The following is a 19,955-nucleotide window of genomic DNA, read 5'->3' as shown; positions in this document are numbered from 1 at the left end:
TTTTTTATAGAATGATCCACAAGTATCAGAAAAAAAAAATCCATAAGGGTTGACTACTGAATATCTCCTGAATCTTGCTTATATTCTCTTAGACATTTCACTGGCTATTCTATAAAACATTATAGGTTGAGAAACCATAACTGTAAAAAGGGGTGCGGTAGGGTAGGATGGGGTAAGAGTTTTGATATTGGTAAGGTACTGTCATTTCAAAAATTGTTTCAATGTTGAACAGTTTTGATCTATCCTAGAAAAAATTATGTAATAACTACTTATGGTGAAATATATATATATATACATATATTTGCATGAGTATATGGATAGACAACACACACATGCTCTCAGATTAAAATACATTCCTTTAGTTTTACTAGAATAGTGGACATTTTGACCAAATGTTACAAAATTTTAAAAAATGTATTATTCCTTTTTATATGTATATTGTACTATTAAATTTTTTCTTGCTTAATCAATTGGAAAACTCATTTTTTCTTCTGTAGACACAGAATCTTAAGAGTTGAAAAAATCCTAAAAAGCAATTAATACCAAACTAGGGCTAAAAAAGCAAACCTACCAAGTGACTATCTCATCTTTTCATGAAGACTTGAATAAAGAAAAACCTACTAACTTTCAAAGTCATCTCATTACACTTTTGGGTACACAGCAGGCTTTTGGGATTGCTCCTAATTCTGCCCTTGGAGGCCAAGGATCACAGATTTAGGCTTTCGAAGGAACCTGAGTTAATCTTGTCCAACATCTTGAATTTATAGGTAAGAAAACTGAGTCTATGAGAGGTTGCATGCTTTTACCAAGATAGAACATGCCAGACCACAGATAAAAAGCGCTAGGGTCAGGATTTGAACCTAGGTCCCCTCACTGCATATCCAGTACTCTTGCCAGTACACCTTGCCAGTACACTCTTTTTCCACATAACTGAACTTTCAGTACTCAAGAGGCTATCATATCACATCAAGATTTCTTTTTGTCCAGGCCAGTTCTTTCAACCAGTTTTTATACGGCATGACCTTGAGGTCTTACACAATCCTATCTGTTCTTCCTAAAAGTCACCCTCTCTTAACTGTCTAGTTGAAAGTGAATGTATTTCAGGCAGTCAAGGAATAAAGAATAATGCCTTCTGAAACACTTCATAGTTTTTCCTTCAAAGCTAGTAATTATCACTAGGTTTTCCCCATGATAGCTTCCACCTGTTACAGATTGACTTGAATGCAACATGGATTTAAACAGATGTTTTAATAAGGATGATATATATTGACAGGAAGTCAGACAGATCACCTGTCTCCCATAATGACATTTTTTAAACCCAAATCAATTATTAATCGAACATCAGGGTTAAAAGAGACCTATGCAATCTGAGTAGTTCCACCCCTATATTTGACACATGATAAAATAAAGGCCCAGGGGAAAAATTACTTGCCTAAGGTCATATAATGAAGTAGTAGAAGAACTAGGCCTAGAACCCAGGTCTTCCCTTTTTTAATCCAAAGATCTTGTTATTATGATTCACCTGTCCCCAGACATAACTAATACTATCTTCAATACAGAAACAAATGGGGGCAGGAGGAAGACATACTTATAAAGTACAATATTATCAGGGGCACAAAAGAAACTGGAGACCACAGGCTTTAGGCAGATGGGAGTTGACAGCAGGGGAGAATTTCAGAAGGTAAAAGCCCTATTTGTAGTCCATTCCCTACGACCACAGAATGACACTGTGGATAAGGCCAAGATTCATGAGACAGAAAGGAAAAGTACTAAGGCATTTTTCTTCCCCCACTGGATAGAGCAGTGGCATAGGGATCCCTAAGGGCTTTTAATAAAGGGAATGGGCAAAGGTACTCAGAAGGCCACTTTTCAAAATAGGGATGAATCTGAAACATTAACTGAATGCAACATGATTTTAAATAAGGCAAGTTTTAAATGGGTCGATCTCTGTGACAGAGAGCAACCTACTTTTTTTTTCTCTGCAGGTCTGTAGAGGTCAAGGAAGTAAATACTCAAATTTTTCATACCTTAATCAGGTATATAAGTAGAATTTGAGCATATTCATTAAAATATCATACTACCTTGGCTGTCCCTCCCTGACAGAAGGGAAGAATCCTCTGTGTGTGTGTGTGTGTGTGTGTGTGTGTGTGTGTGTGTGTGTGCACGTGCGCGCCTGAGATTTTTTCAGGAGAAAGGGGAGAGTCAGCAGGCTTGTATTCAAGGTTACTTTTTCTTCCTTTTTCATTTCAACTTCTCTCTTCCTAAGCCCTAGATTCTTTGTACAAAAGGAATAGCTAGTGGTTAACCAAAACCTCTGAAACAACTGAAAGCATTCCTTAAAGTGCCATTTTAACAATGCCAAGTAGCAAGTACTGCCTTCTCTGGATCAACAGTACAACTGATTATTTTCTTTCTATGCCATTAGTATGTTGATAAAATAGGTTCCTTCTATAAGGTGATATTCTGTAATTGACTAATACCACTAAAACCTGATCTATGCCACCCTGAGGATCTTTAGAATCAGACAGTCAAGCCTATGGCAATATCACTTAAAAGAATAAAATATTTGTATTGAGGATATTGCTTGGTAAAAAATAAAGTAAAAACTCTAATTGGAAATTTTGTGACATCTATGTACATGGTTACAATACTTTCTGATTCATTCTCCTTAAGAATATTTCTTTGAAGGAACTACTAAATGGTACTAAGTATTTTCAAGAATTATAATAAGGATATGTGTCCCCACCTTTCTTCTTCAAAGACAAAGTTAGTATTATTATTTTAAATAGTGAGGGTAGGGACCCTCTAATTGTGATTTCTCAAGTCGAGAAACTGTGATCAAATCCATTAGCTCCGTAGGCAAGATAACATTTCCAAATACAGACCACAATCTCCCACAGTTAACTGGCCTAAATATTCAGGCAGGGGCCCCGTAAATGAAGTACTTTGCCTGTAGTGTGCATCTGGTTATCAAACAAGGAATGAAAACTTCTCCAAATTGATTATAGTGCCCCTCTAAGTTAACTACAAATGTCCTCTATCTTAAATTAATGGGTTTAACAAGGAAATGGAAGAATAGGTAGCAATTAACTAAACGGATCCCATATGCCATAAAGAGAAAATAAAGTAACAATTCTGGAGTAGACCAGAGTGCTTCAGAGTTAATTATGTAATATTACAATGCTGAAGTCTATTTTAGTGTAAGATTTTTTTCCCTTAGATGTTGTGAGTGCATGTATACACAGTAACACACTTTTCAAAATTTGCCCTGGCCTTCATATTATATCAGATGTGAGTTATATGACTTTAAATGCATCATTTTAACCTGATTTATTTATAAAATAACAGTAAAGCAGTGCTCCCCAGAGCAAGCATTGGTAACACTACTGGAACAAGAGAGTTTGCCTGTGTCCCTACAAACTCATTTGCACTGGCTATTTTGGCAGTGCAGTTTCATAGTATACCAAGAGGGAGAAATGATAGGGGTATCTTCTTGCAGAACCTCTAAAATCCCAGAGGAGGCACTCGTGTATTGCTACTCATCACTGAATGTGTTAGGCTTGTCAAAGACTGTCACGTAAGAGTCCTTGGTTCACATGCCTTCCTCTCCTGTGCTCAGTTCAGCCCTATTTGATATTACCCCCATCTAAAACCAACTGATTCTTAATAACAAAAGCAATTCTCAGTGTCTACATGGAGGCGTTCATGCACAAACCTTGGATAATCAAGTAATGCAAGTGACTTGACTCAGAAGCCACTGACAAATATAATAAAAAGCTGTGAAGTCTGCCAATCAAGTGAAAAACAAACAAACAAACAGATATTTGCCCAGCTTGTAGTGATCTTATATATACGCAAGCAGCTACAACAGTCAATTTAAAACCTTGGAGAGCCCAGGAGAGTTGAGGCCACTCAGTAATAACCATCCACTATAAAGAGGAACAATTTATGTGTTTAGCACCTTGTAAAAGATGTTTAAAAGATTTGCTTAAGGCATTATTTGACTCAAACAGTACTCACTTTTCCTCATCATGCATTACATGAAGGCTTTTTTGACTTTGCTATCAAGGAAGCTAAAATGCTATGAAATGTACAGATAGGTAGGGAAGTGAAAACACACACACACACACACACACACACACACACACACCTGAAAAAGACAGACTGGGGATATTTATACTTAGGAAGGATGAACAGAAGCCAACTCTGTGTGCAGCATACCCTTCTTCGTTGGCCATTAAAGACTCCAGTCAATTCAAGGGTAAATTGCAGTAATACAGATGCTTAACAATTACCCTTTTATAAGAAAAGGTAAAAGCTCTGAGTTATTAAATCAATAAAAGTAGACTTGAAAGAGTTGTGTGGCTGTCAGATGATTGTTAACACAGTTCTAATGACCTATAGCAGCCTTTAATTACAATAATATCTTACATTGTAAGGGCACAGTGTCCTTTTATTAAAACTGCAAACCTTAATAGCTTTTAGCAGGAAGATGGCCTGCACACTGATTATTGGTTTGTTTGTGTGTGTGTGTGTGTGTGTGTGTGTGTACAGGCGCGTGCGTTTCTCCCACCAATACACTTTCAACGTGCCATACTAGATAAGACCATTAACTTTGGTATTAACATAATTGCTTCAGCTGTCTGCTTCCATGTTAAATGCTAACATAGAAACAAGGCTTTTCCTTCTCTTCTTCCCCTCCCCCCCATTCTCACTGCTACAAAAGTTACCAGTTTGTCATTCTGCTTCATTTCTTCCTGGGTTAGTTTTCATTTTAACTCATCAAAAATAAAGAAGAAAAAAATGCCATTGGAGTTCTCCTACACAGAGAGCGAATAAGGCAAAATGCTGAGATAAACACAAAGTCAAAACAGGGACTACTAAATAGGAAGTCCTGTTTAGCATCCAGGTGAAATTACAAACATAATAGCAATGAAACACATACTTTTAATTAGACACCACTAAATTATTTTTCTCAAGCTGTTTTCTGTCTTCACACTGGCCAGGTACTCCAGGCAGTAACCTGATAAAAATAACTACTGTTTTAGCTTTTTTTAAAAAAAATTAACCCTGAAAATTCTTGATCCATTCACCTCTAAAAACAAGGTTCAGGTGTGTGTGTGTGTGTGTGTGTGTGTGTGTGTGTGTGTGTGTGTGTGTGTGTGTGTGTGTGTGTGTGTGTGTGTGTGCTCTTAATGGTGTTCACCTCATTTACACCTGCAATGCATACATGACTATCACTACAATGCTTATAAAATTCCTTTAGAGAAAAACAACAAAAAAGTATTCTCTAGAATGAAAAAGAAATGAGTCATAGTTAGGCCTTCAAAAAAGTAACCGTCCCTGTCTTATGAATAGATTGAGGGACAAGATAAAATTTGCTTTTGGGTCACAATATTTTTCTATGTCATCATTTGTTTTCTTCCAAAATCTGATTATTCACTTCCATAAGAAAGAGGGCAGTGAAATCTGTCTTGTTAAAGGATTATGAAGTGCATGTTTTTTTTCTTTCAAGTCTTTCCTTTCATTTGATAAGTTGTCTATAAATCAGGAGATTTTTCTTGAAATGGGAAAGGATTAAAGTAAATACATGGGGTTCATTTTGCAGAATCCAAAAGGCTTTGCTAATCCTGGCCCCTGGCCCTCCTTTCCAAGGTAGTTAATCCATTTTCCCACTGAAGTGAACTTGTTCTAGCCCCTACTCACCTGAACTGTACATAAGACAACAAAGGGGTATGAAAGGTCTTCTGAGAGTCAATTGGTTCTTTCTCTGTCGTTCAAATTGTAGCACAGAGTACTTAGGATTTCAGCCAATATGGAACGCGAATTAAGCGTCAGACAAACTGAAATCAAAGAAGCATGATGCCTGGGTATACAACCAACCTACAACATAGGGAAGGGGGGAGGAGGTCACTAATCAAAGGCTAAAGCACTGCAGAGCCAACCTTATCAGTTGAATACTAATTACAGAAATAAAGCCCTATGTGACTTGTTTCACATTTTCGAATTGTAAAACATTTTTGACACCTATAGTTTAAAAGGGGGTGGGGAGAAAGAAAAAGATCTATCTTGCAACAGTAAACCTTTTACCCTCAACCCAACAACTCCACACAGGATTGGTGTTGAATAGAAAGACTGAGCTTTACAGGCACCAGTGAGGAAGCAAAGAACTCGGGCGCTCTCAATTCCTCCCCACACCCCCAACCCCCTTCAAGTGTGAAGAGCCGTCCAGACTTCCTTGTGTCTAAGGCTTCATCTAAATGCTTGTTGACCGACCGAAGAGTCTTTGGGCATTTCCTCTTATTCGGAACTACTTCTAACGTCACATCTGATGTATTTTCCTAAAGGCTTCCAAGATAGTACCCTATTCTCTCCATATGCATATCGTGTTCTCGATAGAAGCATTTCATATCAAACGGCAATAACTTTTGAATTCTAAAGCTAATTGCAAGTAAATTGTAAGCTCCTTTTCTCCTTTTCAGAGGCTGGCAATACTTGGAGAAGGCTGAAAGGACATTAAAAATAACACAGAGGCTCCAACCCTAGAACCCAAAGAAGAACGAATGCTGGTCCTCTTACCTGGTATTCCGTTGTACCCCCTCCGGTGTTAGTCACAAGCCGCGTGGGTATTTTAATCCAAATGGATACAGACTCTCATCAGCAAAGAACTAGCGGGCAGCTCTCAAACATGTGCCTAAGCCTCTCTTAGCTCCGGGATGAACTTGCATCGCCCAGCAACGAGTCTGTGCTCTGGACCGCTCGGCACAGGGGGCTCCCTCCCTCCAATCACATCACACTGCGCGGCGGGCGCATCCAGTGGAGGCGGAGGGCTCTCCCGGAGCTCGCTCGCTAGGCGAGTAGACTGCGGAGAACTCTCTCCCTCCCACCCCAGCCTGCGCGCTCGCTCGCTCACTCTCTGCCTCCCTCCCTCTCTCCTCTCGTCTTCTTTCCCTCCCTCTTTGCCTCCCTCCCGCTATTCACAAGAAGCTGGAGCTAGTCCGGGCGCGATGCGGAGTGGGCGGCTAGCGGAGGGAACCCGCTACTCTCTGCGGCGCTGCAAGTACAGAAGCCGGCGATGCACGGAGGGAGCTCTCGCGGTCTTGCCCAACCGTTTCTCATAGGCGAGAGGTACGGAGAGAGGGTTCGTTCCACTAGGGAGAGGGAAAGGGAAAGGGAGAGCGCAAGAGGAGGGGTGGGGGAAGGAAGAACAGCCCAGAGAGGAGGTTCACCGCGCCTGGCGCCCGCTGTCAGTTCTATCTGAAGCCGGCCAGAGGAGGCACTGAGACTTTTTGTACCTCCCGAAGACCCAATGGTGGCTGTGGAAAAGGAATTCAAAAAAGAAACCACCCTGTCAATGCACGCTCTCGCGCGCGCACACACACACACATCCACACACACACGCATACACACGCGTACACACAGATGTACACATGCACGCATCGTCCTCCTTCTGCCTTTTGAAGGAATCTATACAGATGGATTCCTTTGCATAAAAATCAGGACGGGGGTTTAAAAGAGGGGGGGCTGCAGCCAAGCCATTTCTTGGCGAGATATTTGCATTTGAAAAGCAGCAAGCTGGAGGAGAGAGTTTAAGAATTTCTTCACACACACACACACACACACACACACACACACACACACACCCCTCTTAATTCACCACTTCCTTCTACCCGTTAGCTTGTCATAGAATCCATGATCAATTGAGTACCCCAGGCATGAAGGCAAAGTCATAAAACTAATCAGAACTTACAGTTTTCTTGCTTTATAGTTTTGCCCTTTCAGTCTCCTCAGCCTGCCCTAGTTCCACGTTCTTTGCTTGTAGAAATTCCCCCTCCCTGTTGGTTTCGCCAGTGTAAAAACTTGCAGGGTATGTAATTTATTCCCGGTGGAATACCAAAGACGTTTGAGAAGCGAGGGCATATATGGGCATTTTATTTAGAGCAAGCAGCATCAAATTGGGTTTTCTTTACTTTTACTCTTCCGTTACTTGATTCAATCCCGAGGTCCAAGTGGAGAGCTGAGTCTTCTGTGATAAGGGCGAAATAAGACATATAGACCAAATATATATGTTAGTAGATCCATTTTTATTTTGCCCTCCCAACCAATGGGATATGTATTCTTTGCAGTATATTCCCTAGAGTTCAGCATCCAGTAATGGGGGTGCATGGGGGTAGGAGGAGTGGAGGAGTGGAAGGTGAAGCTCTGTAATTAGAGCATTCAGGTTTGAATTCGCGTTTTGCTCTTTACTTCATTCATGACCTTTAGGAAAGTCATTAAACCCTAGTGGGCTTAAGTTTCCTTATCTGTAAAATGAGAGGATTGAATAAGTTGATATCTAAGGCTCCTTCAAGTTTTAAATCCTAGAGAACCTCTCATTTCTAACAATGAGGAATTTTCCCTTGTGTCCATTATTCTTATATTCCTACTAGTGAACCTTAGATTCTCTCTCCTCTTTCTTTCTCTCTCTTTTTCTTCTGTCTCTTTCTCTGTCTCTCTGCCTCTCTCTGTCACTCTCTCTTTCTCTCCCTCCCTCCCTCCCTCCAACACAAGAATAAAATCTAATTTCACCTGAACCAGTCAGCAAACATATACTCAGTTCATGACTCATGATTCCAACATCCACAATTCCAGGTTATGCCTTTCTTCATCTCTAGTCCTATATCTCAAGGAGCCTAGAGCATATTTTATTTGGATTGACATTATCACCTCAAATCCGTAGTCTCTAAAATGTAATGCATTTTTTTTGCCCTAAACCACACAAATCTCTCCAACGTATTATCCCATTAAAAAAAATCAGTAACCAGTAATCTCTGGGTCTTTTAAACAGTGTGGTATATCAGAGGGAGGGAAAAACATTAGATTTCATATAGAAAACCTGGGCTGAATATCTGCTTACTACTTAATATATGACCTTGGGGAATCACTGTGGATCTCAGCATCTTCATCTGTAAGATGAAGGATTTTTGAACTAGATCATATTTAACAACCCTTGTAATGCTAAAATCATTGATCTTTGACTGAAGACCTACCTCCATGAGACCTTTCTGATCTTTCACTTTTCTGGGATGGTAAAGTGCTCAGAGTGCTGGGCCTAGAGTCAGAAGGACCTGAGTTCATTTCTGTCTCAGATATTTACTAGCTATGTGACCCTAGCAAGTCACTTAACCCTGTTTGCCTCAGTTTCCTCATCTGTAAAAATGAGCTGGAGAAGGAAGTGGCAAACTACTCCAGTATCTTTGCCAAATAGGGGTCACAAAGAGTCAGATATGACTGAATAGCAACAATAACATAGAATGGCCCATACATACTGGTCCTTACAGTTCTCTAGTTAGTCTGTGTATTCACATTTTATCTCCAAGACTAGATACATCTCCTTAGCAGCATGGATCATGTCTTCAGTGTGTTCCCTCTACCTAGAAATTACCTTATTTATTTTGTATGTATTTTGTACACATGCACACACATCTTCCTTGATAGAATGTAAGCTCCTTGAGAGTAGGAACAGTTTTATTTTTGTCTTCATATCCCCAGTGCCTAGCATAGGGCCTTACACATAAGAGACACTTAAAAATGACTGATTGATTCTACTTTTCTATATGACATAATAACTAGTACATTACTGGAAGAAAAAGTGTATTTAGTAGATGATTATAGACTGATTCTTTTATTCCTTTTGCTTGAAAAATGAAATGGTATCATGATTAGGAATCAAATTTTTTTTTGTTACCAAGAATCAGTGCCATCTAAACTCTAGATAATGTAAACAGTGTCAGTTTATTGATTCATGTTAATCACAGGAAATATTAAAAGAAACCCTTGCAGAGTATGAGTTAATTGTGTTGCTATATTGCCCAGGTTTTTTTCATGCCATCTCTATTCTTGTACCACGTAGGCAGGGTCATTTCAAGTTCAGGTCTCTCTGAAGCCAGGCACTACCTCCTTTGCTTGGTTTTATTCTGAAGTCCACTAAAATTACTCTGAATAGTAGATTTCACAAGGATTTTCCAGAGGGGAGGATGCAGTGCTGTGGTGGAAAGAACCTGTGACTAGGAGATAGGACACCTGAATTTCAATCCCAGCCTTAATCAAGTCACTTAACTTTGCCTGGCCTCAGTTTTCTTATTTGCAAAGTCAAGAGTATTGGACTAAATCATTTCTAAGTCTTCTTTCAGGTCTAAGATTCTGTGAAATGGTAATAAAGGTCATGTACACATTGGCATATTATTATATATCTATGGTTCTTTCATTTTTTGATCATTTGAAAATTTACTTTCTAGCATTGCTTCCCTGACAAACAGTAATGATTTTTTTCACTCACTTTAAAAGAAATATATGAGCTTTTGTGTTATGCAATACCACATGCAAATCAAATGCTTTTTCTGTTGTTTTTACTACTCAAAAGTTTTATTTTTAATTTTTTTTCTCTTCTTCCTTCTCAACTATTTACTAGAAACCAAATCAGACAGAAGCATATATCAGAGAGTTGGGAGAGCTGTGGAATCAATGGATTTTTGTACTGGAAAAAGACTTTGGACATCATAGGATTATAGATTTGGAGCTGGAAGGGAGATTAAAAGTCATTAATCTAACCTCTTCATATTATAGATGAGGAAACTAGCCCTGAGAAATAAAATCACTTACCCAAAGTAAAATAGGAAATGAAAGAGGTAGGATTTGAACCTGGGTATTTGACTGCAGATCCAATGCTCTTTCCATTATGCTGTGCTACTTCTAATCCTTGTAAGGACCACCAGAATTGATAATCTTTTGGTTTACCTCTCTTACTCTCAGTATTTGTACTCAATAGCCAAGGTTACAAATAGAGCCTAGTAATGGTCTACTGTACAAGGAAGGAAGGAAGGAAGGAAGGAAGGAAGGAAGGAAAGAGGGGGGAAAGTATTTAAGTGCCTGTTGTCTTCCAGATGAGAGAAATGATTATTTTTCATCTGTTAATAGCCGATTATTGAGATTAAGATTTTCCCTTTCTATTTCTTCATTCAAAAATAAAACTCCGTATGTTCTTCAGCCAGTCACTGAAGGACATAGCTGATAGAGGAGATGGCCAAAATCCTCTGGTACATGCTGTTTGATCTTGAGGGGGACCCCACACAACTAGAAAATCTAGTGTGAATTCTGGCCTGTTGTGTTCTCATCAGGCAGGTTTGGGTGGAGGTATATCCCTTAGACTAGATTGCCTGAGGTGGGGGTAGTCTGAATAGAGAAAAGAATGACATAATCACCCCAGCCCCCTATTAGAATAGGCCCACCTCGTCGATTTTTGCCTGTTGGGAACACCCACTCCTCCAGGGTGTATAAGCATCCAGTGGCCTCCATGATTTGTCTTTGCTTTATAAGAGAAAGCCAAATGACCATCATTTAATTAATTATATGCTAGCCATAATTAATAAAATTGATCATTAATTACCCAGAAATAATGTGTCTGGAACTTTTCATGTCACACAGGCACCATGCTAAGTGCTTTACAAATATCATCTCATTTGATCCGTGCAACAACCCTCAGAGTTAGGTGCCATTATCCCCATTTTATAGTTAAGGAAACTCAGGTACAAAAAGGTTAAGTAACTTGCCCAGGGTCACACAATTAGTGTCTAAGGCCAGATTTAAACTTAGGTCTTGCTGTCTTCAAGCCCAATGCTCTATCCACTGAGCTACTTAGCTTTCTCTGGTAATATAACTATTTTATGTTTCCCCCTTAATACCTTCAAGGTAAACAGGAAATACTGTCCCTTATGTTTGGTTGTGATATTTGACCAGAAGGGTCAGGAGAGGGCTAAGTTTTCGATTCTTACTGTTGGTGATATATTTTGCTGGAAAGATTTGCTGTAGGAATACAACGATGTGGAAGGTAATGGAAAGGTAGAAATACTGGTTAAAGGCAGGCTACTCACCAGCTCTGTCATCTGCGTTCTGAACTTTTCTTTTTCCAGTACAAATATTTAGACACTAACAATAAAATTTTAAATTTGGATAGTACTTTATTTGTTTCAAAGAATTTTCACATTCATTATTACATTTCATCTAGTGAAGATTGGTTCCACTGAAAAGAGTTTTTGCATATAGGCAACATTATACATTTGTGTATCACAAAAGTACCACATATGTATAGCATTTTAAAGTTTCCAAAGTACAATGGACCCATCAAGTAGGCAATTCAAGTATTATCCCAGTTTAGAAAATCAGGAAACTGAATTTTTTGGAAGCTTAAATGATTTGTCAGTGGTCACTCGGCGGGTAAATAAGATTTGATTCATATCCTGATCTCCTAGCTCTAAGTGCAACTGTCAATTCATTATACTAAGCTTTCACAATAATAAGTAACAATCATATAGTGCTTTAAGGTTTACAAAGCATTTATAGGAAATATCAGTGATCAAACGGCAGGTATCTGTTAAGTACACAAGATGTGTTAGGCACTATGCTAGGTTGTTACTGTTGTTTGTCCTTCATTCTTGAAGAGTACCATGACATCAGGAAGGTGATGCCATGACTTGCAAGTGAATTGGGTAAGTGAGGTAGGGCTTTGCAAAGTCACCAGTCTCACTTTATCATCTGGAGCCAGAAGGGTCCAGTGGGGAGATACAGATCAGGATGGCTGGAGTTGGCCCTGGATGCAGTAGGAGACCTTGGCCTTTTAAGGTAAGGTCTTTAACATGTCTTAGTTTAACTGAGGCAATGCCCACTTTTGGTTGATTTGTAGATTCAGTTAACAGATCTAAGCATTTGACGTTTGCATTCATTATGATTAGCTTCCTTATCCTCCCCCTCTGATCCCAGGTGCTAGTAACTCCAACTTGAAATTATCAAATTATCAAATCTAGCCTCAGCCTCTTAATAGCTGTGTGACCCTGGGCAACTCACTTAACCCTGTTTGCCTTGGTTTCCTCATCTGCAAAATGAGCTGGAGAAGGAAATGACAAATCACTCCAGTACCTTTGTTAAGAAAACCTGAACTGGGGTCATGAAGATTCAGACACAAATGAAAAGCCACTGGACAACAGCAACAAAAAAATCTTACCTCAAGGAAATTACTTGTTATTGAGGGTATGAGGCAAGTACCACATTCCTTCCCCTCTTCCCCTTATTACCACCTCAGTAAGCATTCTACATGTTGCTAAATTCATTTACATCCCGCTGATCTGGATTATGGCTTGCTTTATGCAGTGGAGTCTAACTCAAATAGAAATGGAGACCACTGCACCATAAATAAGAATTCCTGTGTCCCTATATTGACTTATAAAACTACATATGACTATCGTGCATTTTTTAAATTGTATTTTTATTTATTTTGTTCCCAATTAGATTTTAATCTGGTTCAGGATGCCCTCAAGAGTGTTGCCAGTCAAATGTCTGCAGACTGTATGTTTGACACCTCTGATTTTAACTTCAATTTTCTTCCTAAGCAGAAAGTAAATTCCTTGGGAAGAGAATGTTTCATTTTTGTCTTTTTTTATTTCCAGCACTTGACACAATACCTGACACATAGTAGGGTATTAATAAATGCTTAACTATTGATTGATGACAGCAGGTCTACTTATGGAACTCATTGCCTCGAGAGTCAATAAATATTTATTAAGCATTTACTATGTGCCAAGCACTGTGCTAAGCTCCGAGGATACAAAGAAAAGCAAAAAAAACACCCTGGCCCCTGCCCTCAAGGAGCTCATAGTCTAATGGGGGAAATCACAAGCTAACAACTACATGCCAACAAGATATACAGGGTAAATTGAGGATCACTTCAGAGGAAAGTTGCTAGTTTGAAGAGGGATTGGGAAAGGTTTCTTCCAGAAGATGGCATTTTAGTTGGGCCTGAAGGGAACCAGGGAATAGAGAAATAGAATTCCAGGCATGAAGGACAGCCAGTAACAATTCATTGAGTCAGAAGATGGATTGTCCTGTGTGAGGAGCAGCAAGGAGGCCAGTTTCACTGGAGTTTAGGTGCATGGAGAGGAATAAGGTGTAAGAAGGCTAGAAAGGTAAGAAGGGGCCAATTTGTGAAGGACTTGAAAGCCAGATTTTATATCAAACAATGTTAAAACAATAGATTCTTAAAGAACTATGTCCAATTTATAAATTACTGAGATACAAATTGTTACTCAGACAACTGAGCTATTGTCCCATCTCTCACATTAAGGTTCCTCCTTCTCATGGCACACCCCTTGGGACTCATTGATAACAGGCTCAAGGACTGATCCAGCATGGCACTCACTGCATTTCAATGATATTCTCAAGGGCTTCCTTTTCATCCCCAAACTGTTCAGAGCCTCCCTTTGTGTGTGGCAGTACTTGCATGGAGGGAATGCCATTCAAATAAAAGGGCCCTGCAGATTTTTGTGCTTCAAGGGAAATGCTTAGGAAATGAAGGGATGCTTAATAGAGTCTAAAAAATCTTCTCCTTATGGATGCTTTCAGGTGAGGAGGGCAACAGTCCTTAAAGGATGCCTCTATTCTCTACAGTGTAATTGCACTGAATACTCAGCAATTTGGGATCAGAGAACTGAGATTCCTTGATGTAAGGATTCTCTGAAGCTTTCCTCTTATGAGCCTATGTTGCAAAAGGAACTGACTCAGCCTTTAGATTGCTGGTACCCTTATTCCTACCCCAAGTCATTAAGAAAAAACCCACTCACAGAAGAGAGATGGTTGTAAAATAACATGCAATGGAATTGGAAAGCAGAGTTGAATGTATATCAAGTATGATATATCAGCTAAAATCCTCAGCTCATTTTGCAGATAGGCCTTTAGACTCTTTTCTATATGTCTCTGAGTGCCTGATCCTGGTTTGATGGTCATCAGTTAATGTTTTAAAATAGAAGTATAGTTTCCTTTAAAAAAAAATTAAACTTTACCATTGGTAGAGGGAGTAAGTGAGAAACTTGCTCCATTAATTCCAAACAGCATCCTCTTACAGCTTTAAAAAGTTACCATGGGGGCAGCTACATGGTGCAGTGGATAGATCACTGGTTCTGGAATCAGGAGGACCTGAATTCAAATACAGCCTCAGACATATAACACTTATTAGCTGTGTGACCCTGGGCAAGTCACATAACTCCACTGCCTAGCCCCCCCCAAAAAAAAAAGTTTCCATGGGCCCTGGGAAGATAAATGACTTCCCCAGGGGCCCTGAGAAGATAAGTGACTTCTCCAGGGTCATTTTGCCAGCCAATATGTCCTAGAGATGAAAATGGAACCCAGAGAGTCCTTAAGCTGAGTCCAGTTCTCTCTCCACTACAGCAGACAGCCTCTAATCACTTCCTGTTAAATCTGACTTTTCTCAACATATTTCTTTTTCTGAACAGCAAAAAAGCAAGTAGAAGAGCCATGTGATTTAGATGTGACATTAGCCAAAGTTAAAGGAATGCTTCTTCACTCAAATGGGATATGATACTACTAATGTGTAAACTTTTAAAATCATATTTCTTCAGGTATAGAATAGATAGAACACAAATTACTTTTAAAATATTTGCTCATATCAGAAGAATTGTCAAAAATAATAAGCCTAAGACCATTACTGTCTTATTTATAGCTTTTTTTCACAGAAGCTTTCTAATGTTTTAAAAGATCAAAGCAATAATTTCTTATTAAATATTACTAATAGATTTCAAACAATGAAGTATTGCATTGTTGATAATATATGCCAAATAAAACCTTTGGATGAAATGGCTACTTTAATTTTTCATTAAGAATAAGGCGTGTATGTGTGTATGTATATATGTATATGTGTGAGTGTACACACGTACTATAGACATACCTGTACAATATATATGTTTGTTTATATATATGTTTTTTTCTTCCTAAAATATTTATGTATATAAAGGTAAAGGCATTCCTTTTGCTTTGTGCAGCCAAGAACACAGCTCCTAGGGCACTTGATTCATTCTTCCTTTGGCTTGAACAAGAGAAAATTTGGTCAGAACTTCAGTGCAAAAGAATTCTGGAAGGGAAAGGTGAATTGCTGGGAAAGGCAAGACTGCCGATAAATATTAAAGAAACCCTGTCTTTAAAAGTTTATGTTACTTTAACAGTGTGGTTTGCATCATACCTTTGAGCAATTATGGCCTTTAACATGGGATCTAGAAAGTAATCCTACTTTCCTTTCTCATGTTTTGATTATCCAAGAAGCTTGTATATGTATATGTATATGTATAGTTATATGTATAAGCTTTCTCCATGCGGCACTGTGAAGGATAAATATTTTTGACCTATATTAAAAGGAATCATCTATAACAAAGATAATAGTTGATAGAAATTAAATTAGGCATACCATACAAAATATATTTGGGAATTTAAACATTTTCCTGCAGATAAGGAAAATGTAACTGTGAAATGTGCAAGCTTCATATAGGAATATTTTTTTAATAGAAATGGTCAATCAGTACCATATTGTCATATAGCAAGAGTTTTATTATATGTTCATAGAAAAACCCTAAAGGATACTTAAAAAATAATATGTGAACTCTCCAACATACTACTTGTTTTGTTGTTGTTGTTTGTTTGTTTGAAGACACAATTTCCCTATCAGCAAGGCTGTATAAAGTATACTTTATAATATAAAAGTATAAAAGCTACTTAGGAGCCCAATACCATTACTGATCAGTACAGGAGCTTTGACCTGCACTGCTGATCAATTCACCCCTTCTTAGGCAACCTAGTGAGCCCCTCCCAAGGATGTGAACCCCACTTCCAGAGGATCATCTTATTAATGTTGAACTTATTGTGGACACTTGATTAGCATAGTCCTCTGCAGCTCAGAACTCCACAGTTTCGGGAGATCCACCAGTCACAACCTTCCTGGTAGCTGGTATTACAGATGAGAACTAACAGGCTCAGCTAATATACTACTAATAATACCTGTATTACTCTTCAGCTATACTTCTTCAAGATTTACAAAGAACTCCACATACATTTTCCCATTTGATCATATAACTCTAGGATTATATACTACCTGAGGTAAATTTATTCCCATTTTATGAACAAAGAAATTGAGGTCGAGAAAAGTTAAGTGATTTAAGCTTGTTTTCTCATAGCTCTCGAGTACCAGAGAAATGATTCAAACCTAGACCTCTCCTTACTGCAGCTCCAGTACTCTTTCTCTGACACCACATTGCTTCTTGCTACTGAATGATACACTAGTGTCTTGAAATAATAAGCTTCATGAAACATCCAACTTATGACCATGACTTATGTGCTAATGAAATTACTAATAATAATACCTTGAATTTATCTAGAATTTTATATAAATTATATGTTGAAATAACTCAGCTCAATGGCTCATTAAAAAAAGAAAAACACTCTAAAGCATTTTAAACTTCCCTCATTTTAACTATATGTCAACTCTGAGTCACTGGCAAGAGCTAGGTAAAAGAACAATACAGAAGTTCTTGTGCAAACTCTGATATTTCTGAAAAGAGCAAAGATATGTAGAGCTAATGATTTTCATTTTAAATATCTTTGATTTACATCATCTAATGTTCTTGAGAAATGGAATTTGAATGTTGGCACTAACTTTATTCACATTTTTTGATGTTTTGCCTGGCCCTGACCAAAGGGGGAAATATACAATGTCAAAAACAAAACAAAACAGAGAAAAAAACCCTGAAAGTATTTTCTTAAACCCTTCAGACTGAGCAAGGACAATTGGAAAGTCTTTCTAACATTGCTGTCATTAAAATTGTAATAGAGTGCTTCAAATTGTTCAGGCTCTCAGTATAACAATTACCGATGCTGGACCTTTACTTTAAAACTTAAAGGGCTTTGTGGTAATGAGGCAAAATTCAGAATAGTTCGTAGATTGACCGCAGTCCAGTTGCAGGCTTTGAAAGTAGTTTAAACTTAATAACTTAATGAATTGTTATTTCACTTTCCTTTTTTTTTCTCCAAGTATTTGAGGCCCTAAATTCAGATTTAGAAGAATAAGTAAGGCCTCTGCAAATCTAATTGAAATTATAAATGTTATTTGTTAGAAACTCCCAATACAAAAAGGCTTTTAAAATTTAAATATGTTCCTACAGCTTGAGAAATACAATAAAATGTAATCCAGGAAAGTCAGAAAGTGTGACTGAGTAGATTTGCCTGGGTTCATTGTCATTATTGAATGAAATGAAGAAAATATGGGGGAAGAGGTGGGAATTTTTTTTAACATTCTAGTTTGATACATCAAGTACTTTGCTGATCTTATTGTTCATGCTTTTTAGGCAGGTTAAAAAAATAGCCAGACTTTTTGGAATATAAAATATAATCGATCTGACAGTCACTTAATATCTAGTATTATATACTGGCTGTTATAATGATATAAATTATTTAGAAGCTAGAGGTTAAGGAATAGTTTTTGTGTTAGGAAGAGTAAGCTCTCCTCAAGGTCCAAGGGGGAGCCCCCTAATATTACTTCTAAACGAGACCCTGAATTCTTCATGCTTTAGCTAATAATTAAAAGCAGTAGACAGAGAGGATCTATTTATATTCAATGGTACCTCTTTGGAAAGCCAAGCATTCCACTACTCTCTGCACATGTGCATCCTGCTGTGAGGCTACAACTGAAACCCTTCTCATATAGAAAACATTCAGTTTGTTTATTTTATTACAAGTTAAACCCATATAAAGCCATGGCCTGTACACTTCAAGACACAAATTGTTCCTTCTTTCCCCTCAAAATCAGTGAAGAAAAATATCTACCACAGAAATGACTTTCTTCGAATAGAGAACTTACAAGGAACTTTAAGTGTAGGTATGATTTTACCAACAAATGAAATGAGATGCAAAACAATCATAAATTTAGGTCATTCAGTGCAAAAAAATTAGTAAAGCATGTGTCATCTGATGTTATTTATTTGTTACTTTAGCTTCTTTAAAATACAGGTGATGTTTTATTTTGTGAACTGTTTTCTTTTATATTTCCAATTCCAAAAATAGTGTTTCTTTTTCTTTCCTGATGCCAAATTTCAACCTTTATATTTAAAAATTTTTTCCAGTTTTTTTTTAAATTTTGATTTCATTAGGTCATTTTATGTATAAAAATGCAGCTCTCTGACCTTTGTTCTTTAAATCATGCCCCCCTCTTTTTTTAAACCACATTTAAAAGTATTTTATTTCTACATTAAATTGTGGTTGCCATCATTATGCATGCTATAGTGGAAACAGTACTGGACTCAGAAGAAGCAGCTCTGGGTTCAAGTTGCAACTTGGATATTTCCTGGTTATATCGAATTGTAGACAAATCATTTACCCTTAGTTTCTTCATCTGTATATTAGTGATAATAATACTTGCATTACCTCATAAAAGATGACAGTTGTATAGCACACAAAGACTGTGAGGGAGGAATTGATGACTTCTTACAAATGAGGAAACTGAAGTCCAGAAAGTTAAGTGACTTGCCCATGATCACATGGCTGTTAGAAGTCCGGAGCAGCATTTGAACTCATGTCCTTGTTGACTTCAAGTGTAGTACTATTTCCACCTAATTGGACCTTCACATTATAGGTAGAATGACTGGAAGACTACATTACCATGTGGGATTGTTGTTTAGAAAGTGTTTTGTAAAAAAATATAGGGGCATAAATATTCCTATGCATATCTTGGTGGCATGTTCCTCTGATTACTAATATTGATTCATTTAAATTCCTTTTAAGGATTGATTTAAAGAATGAATGAAGTACAAATTTCATTCTCTTTCCTTCAAATGGCATTCATTCATTTAATAACTCCTTTATCATTTATCTATTGAGTGCCTACAATATGCATTACACTGTGGTAAGTTGTTTCTATCTTGATGTCCTTTGTTTTCTCTTTTTTCTTCTTCTATAGAACTGGGCAGCTGGAAGTTGGTTTCTGTTTTTCTCAGCTGATGTAAATAGGAACATCTTAAATCTTGTCCTTAAAATTTCATTATGTTCCTCCAACTGAAATACTAAAATTTACTCTTTTAAAAAATAAAAATAAT

The 19,955-nt window shown here is 37.8% G+C and overlaps 2 protein-coding genes across 4 annotated transcripts in view; one reads left to right on the top strand and one right to left on the bottom strand.

The window, feature by feature from the left end:
- CDH7 (cadherin 7) overlaps positions 1-6,766 on the bottom strand; it is a 193,323-nt gene extending 186,557 nt beyond the window's left edge. Inside the window, exon 1 of the mRNA XM_020985615.2 lies at positions 6,580-6,766. The gene's annotated coding sequence lies outside the window, so the exon portion shown is untranslated. The remainder of the gene's footprint in view (positions 1-6,579) is intronic.
- Positions 6,717-19,955, top strand: part of LOC144456992 (uncharacterized) — an 83,434-nt gene continuing 70,195 nt past the window's right edge. For all 3 annotated transcript variants that reach the window (XM_078153539.1, XM_078153541.1, XM_078153540.1), the window contains exon 1: positions 6,717-7,128. In XM_078153539.1, the coding sequence (XP_078009665.1) occupies positions 6,717-7,121 (405 nt within the window). In that variant the 3' untranslated portion in view covers positions 7,122-7,128. The remainder of the gene's footprint in view (positions 7,129-19,955) is intronic.

Source organism: Phascolarctos cinereus, unplaced genomic scaffold (genome assembly GCF_003287225.1).
Source record: "Phascolarctos cinereus isolate Bilbo 61053 unplaced genomic scaffold, phaCin_HiC Scaffold_4;HRSCAF=312, whole genome shotgun sequence".
NCBI lineage: Eukaryota > Metazoa > Chordata > Mammalia > Diprotodontia > Phascolarctidae > Phascolarctos > Phascolarctos cinereus.
Note: the sequence above shows the minus strand (reverse complement) of the source record. Positions and strands in the feature narration are given on the sequence as shown.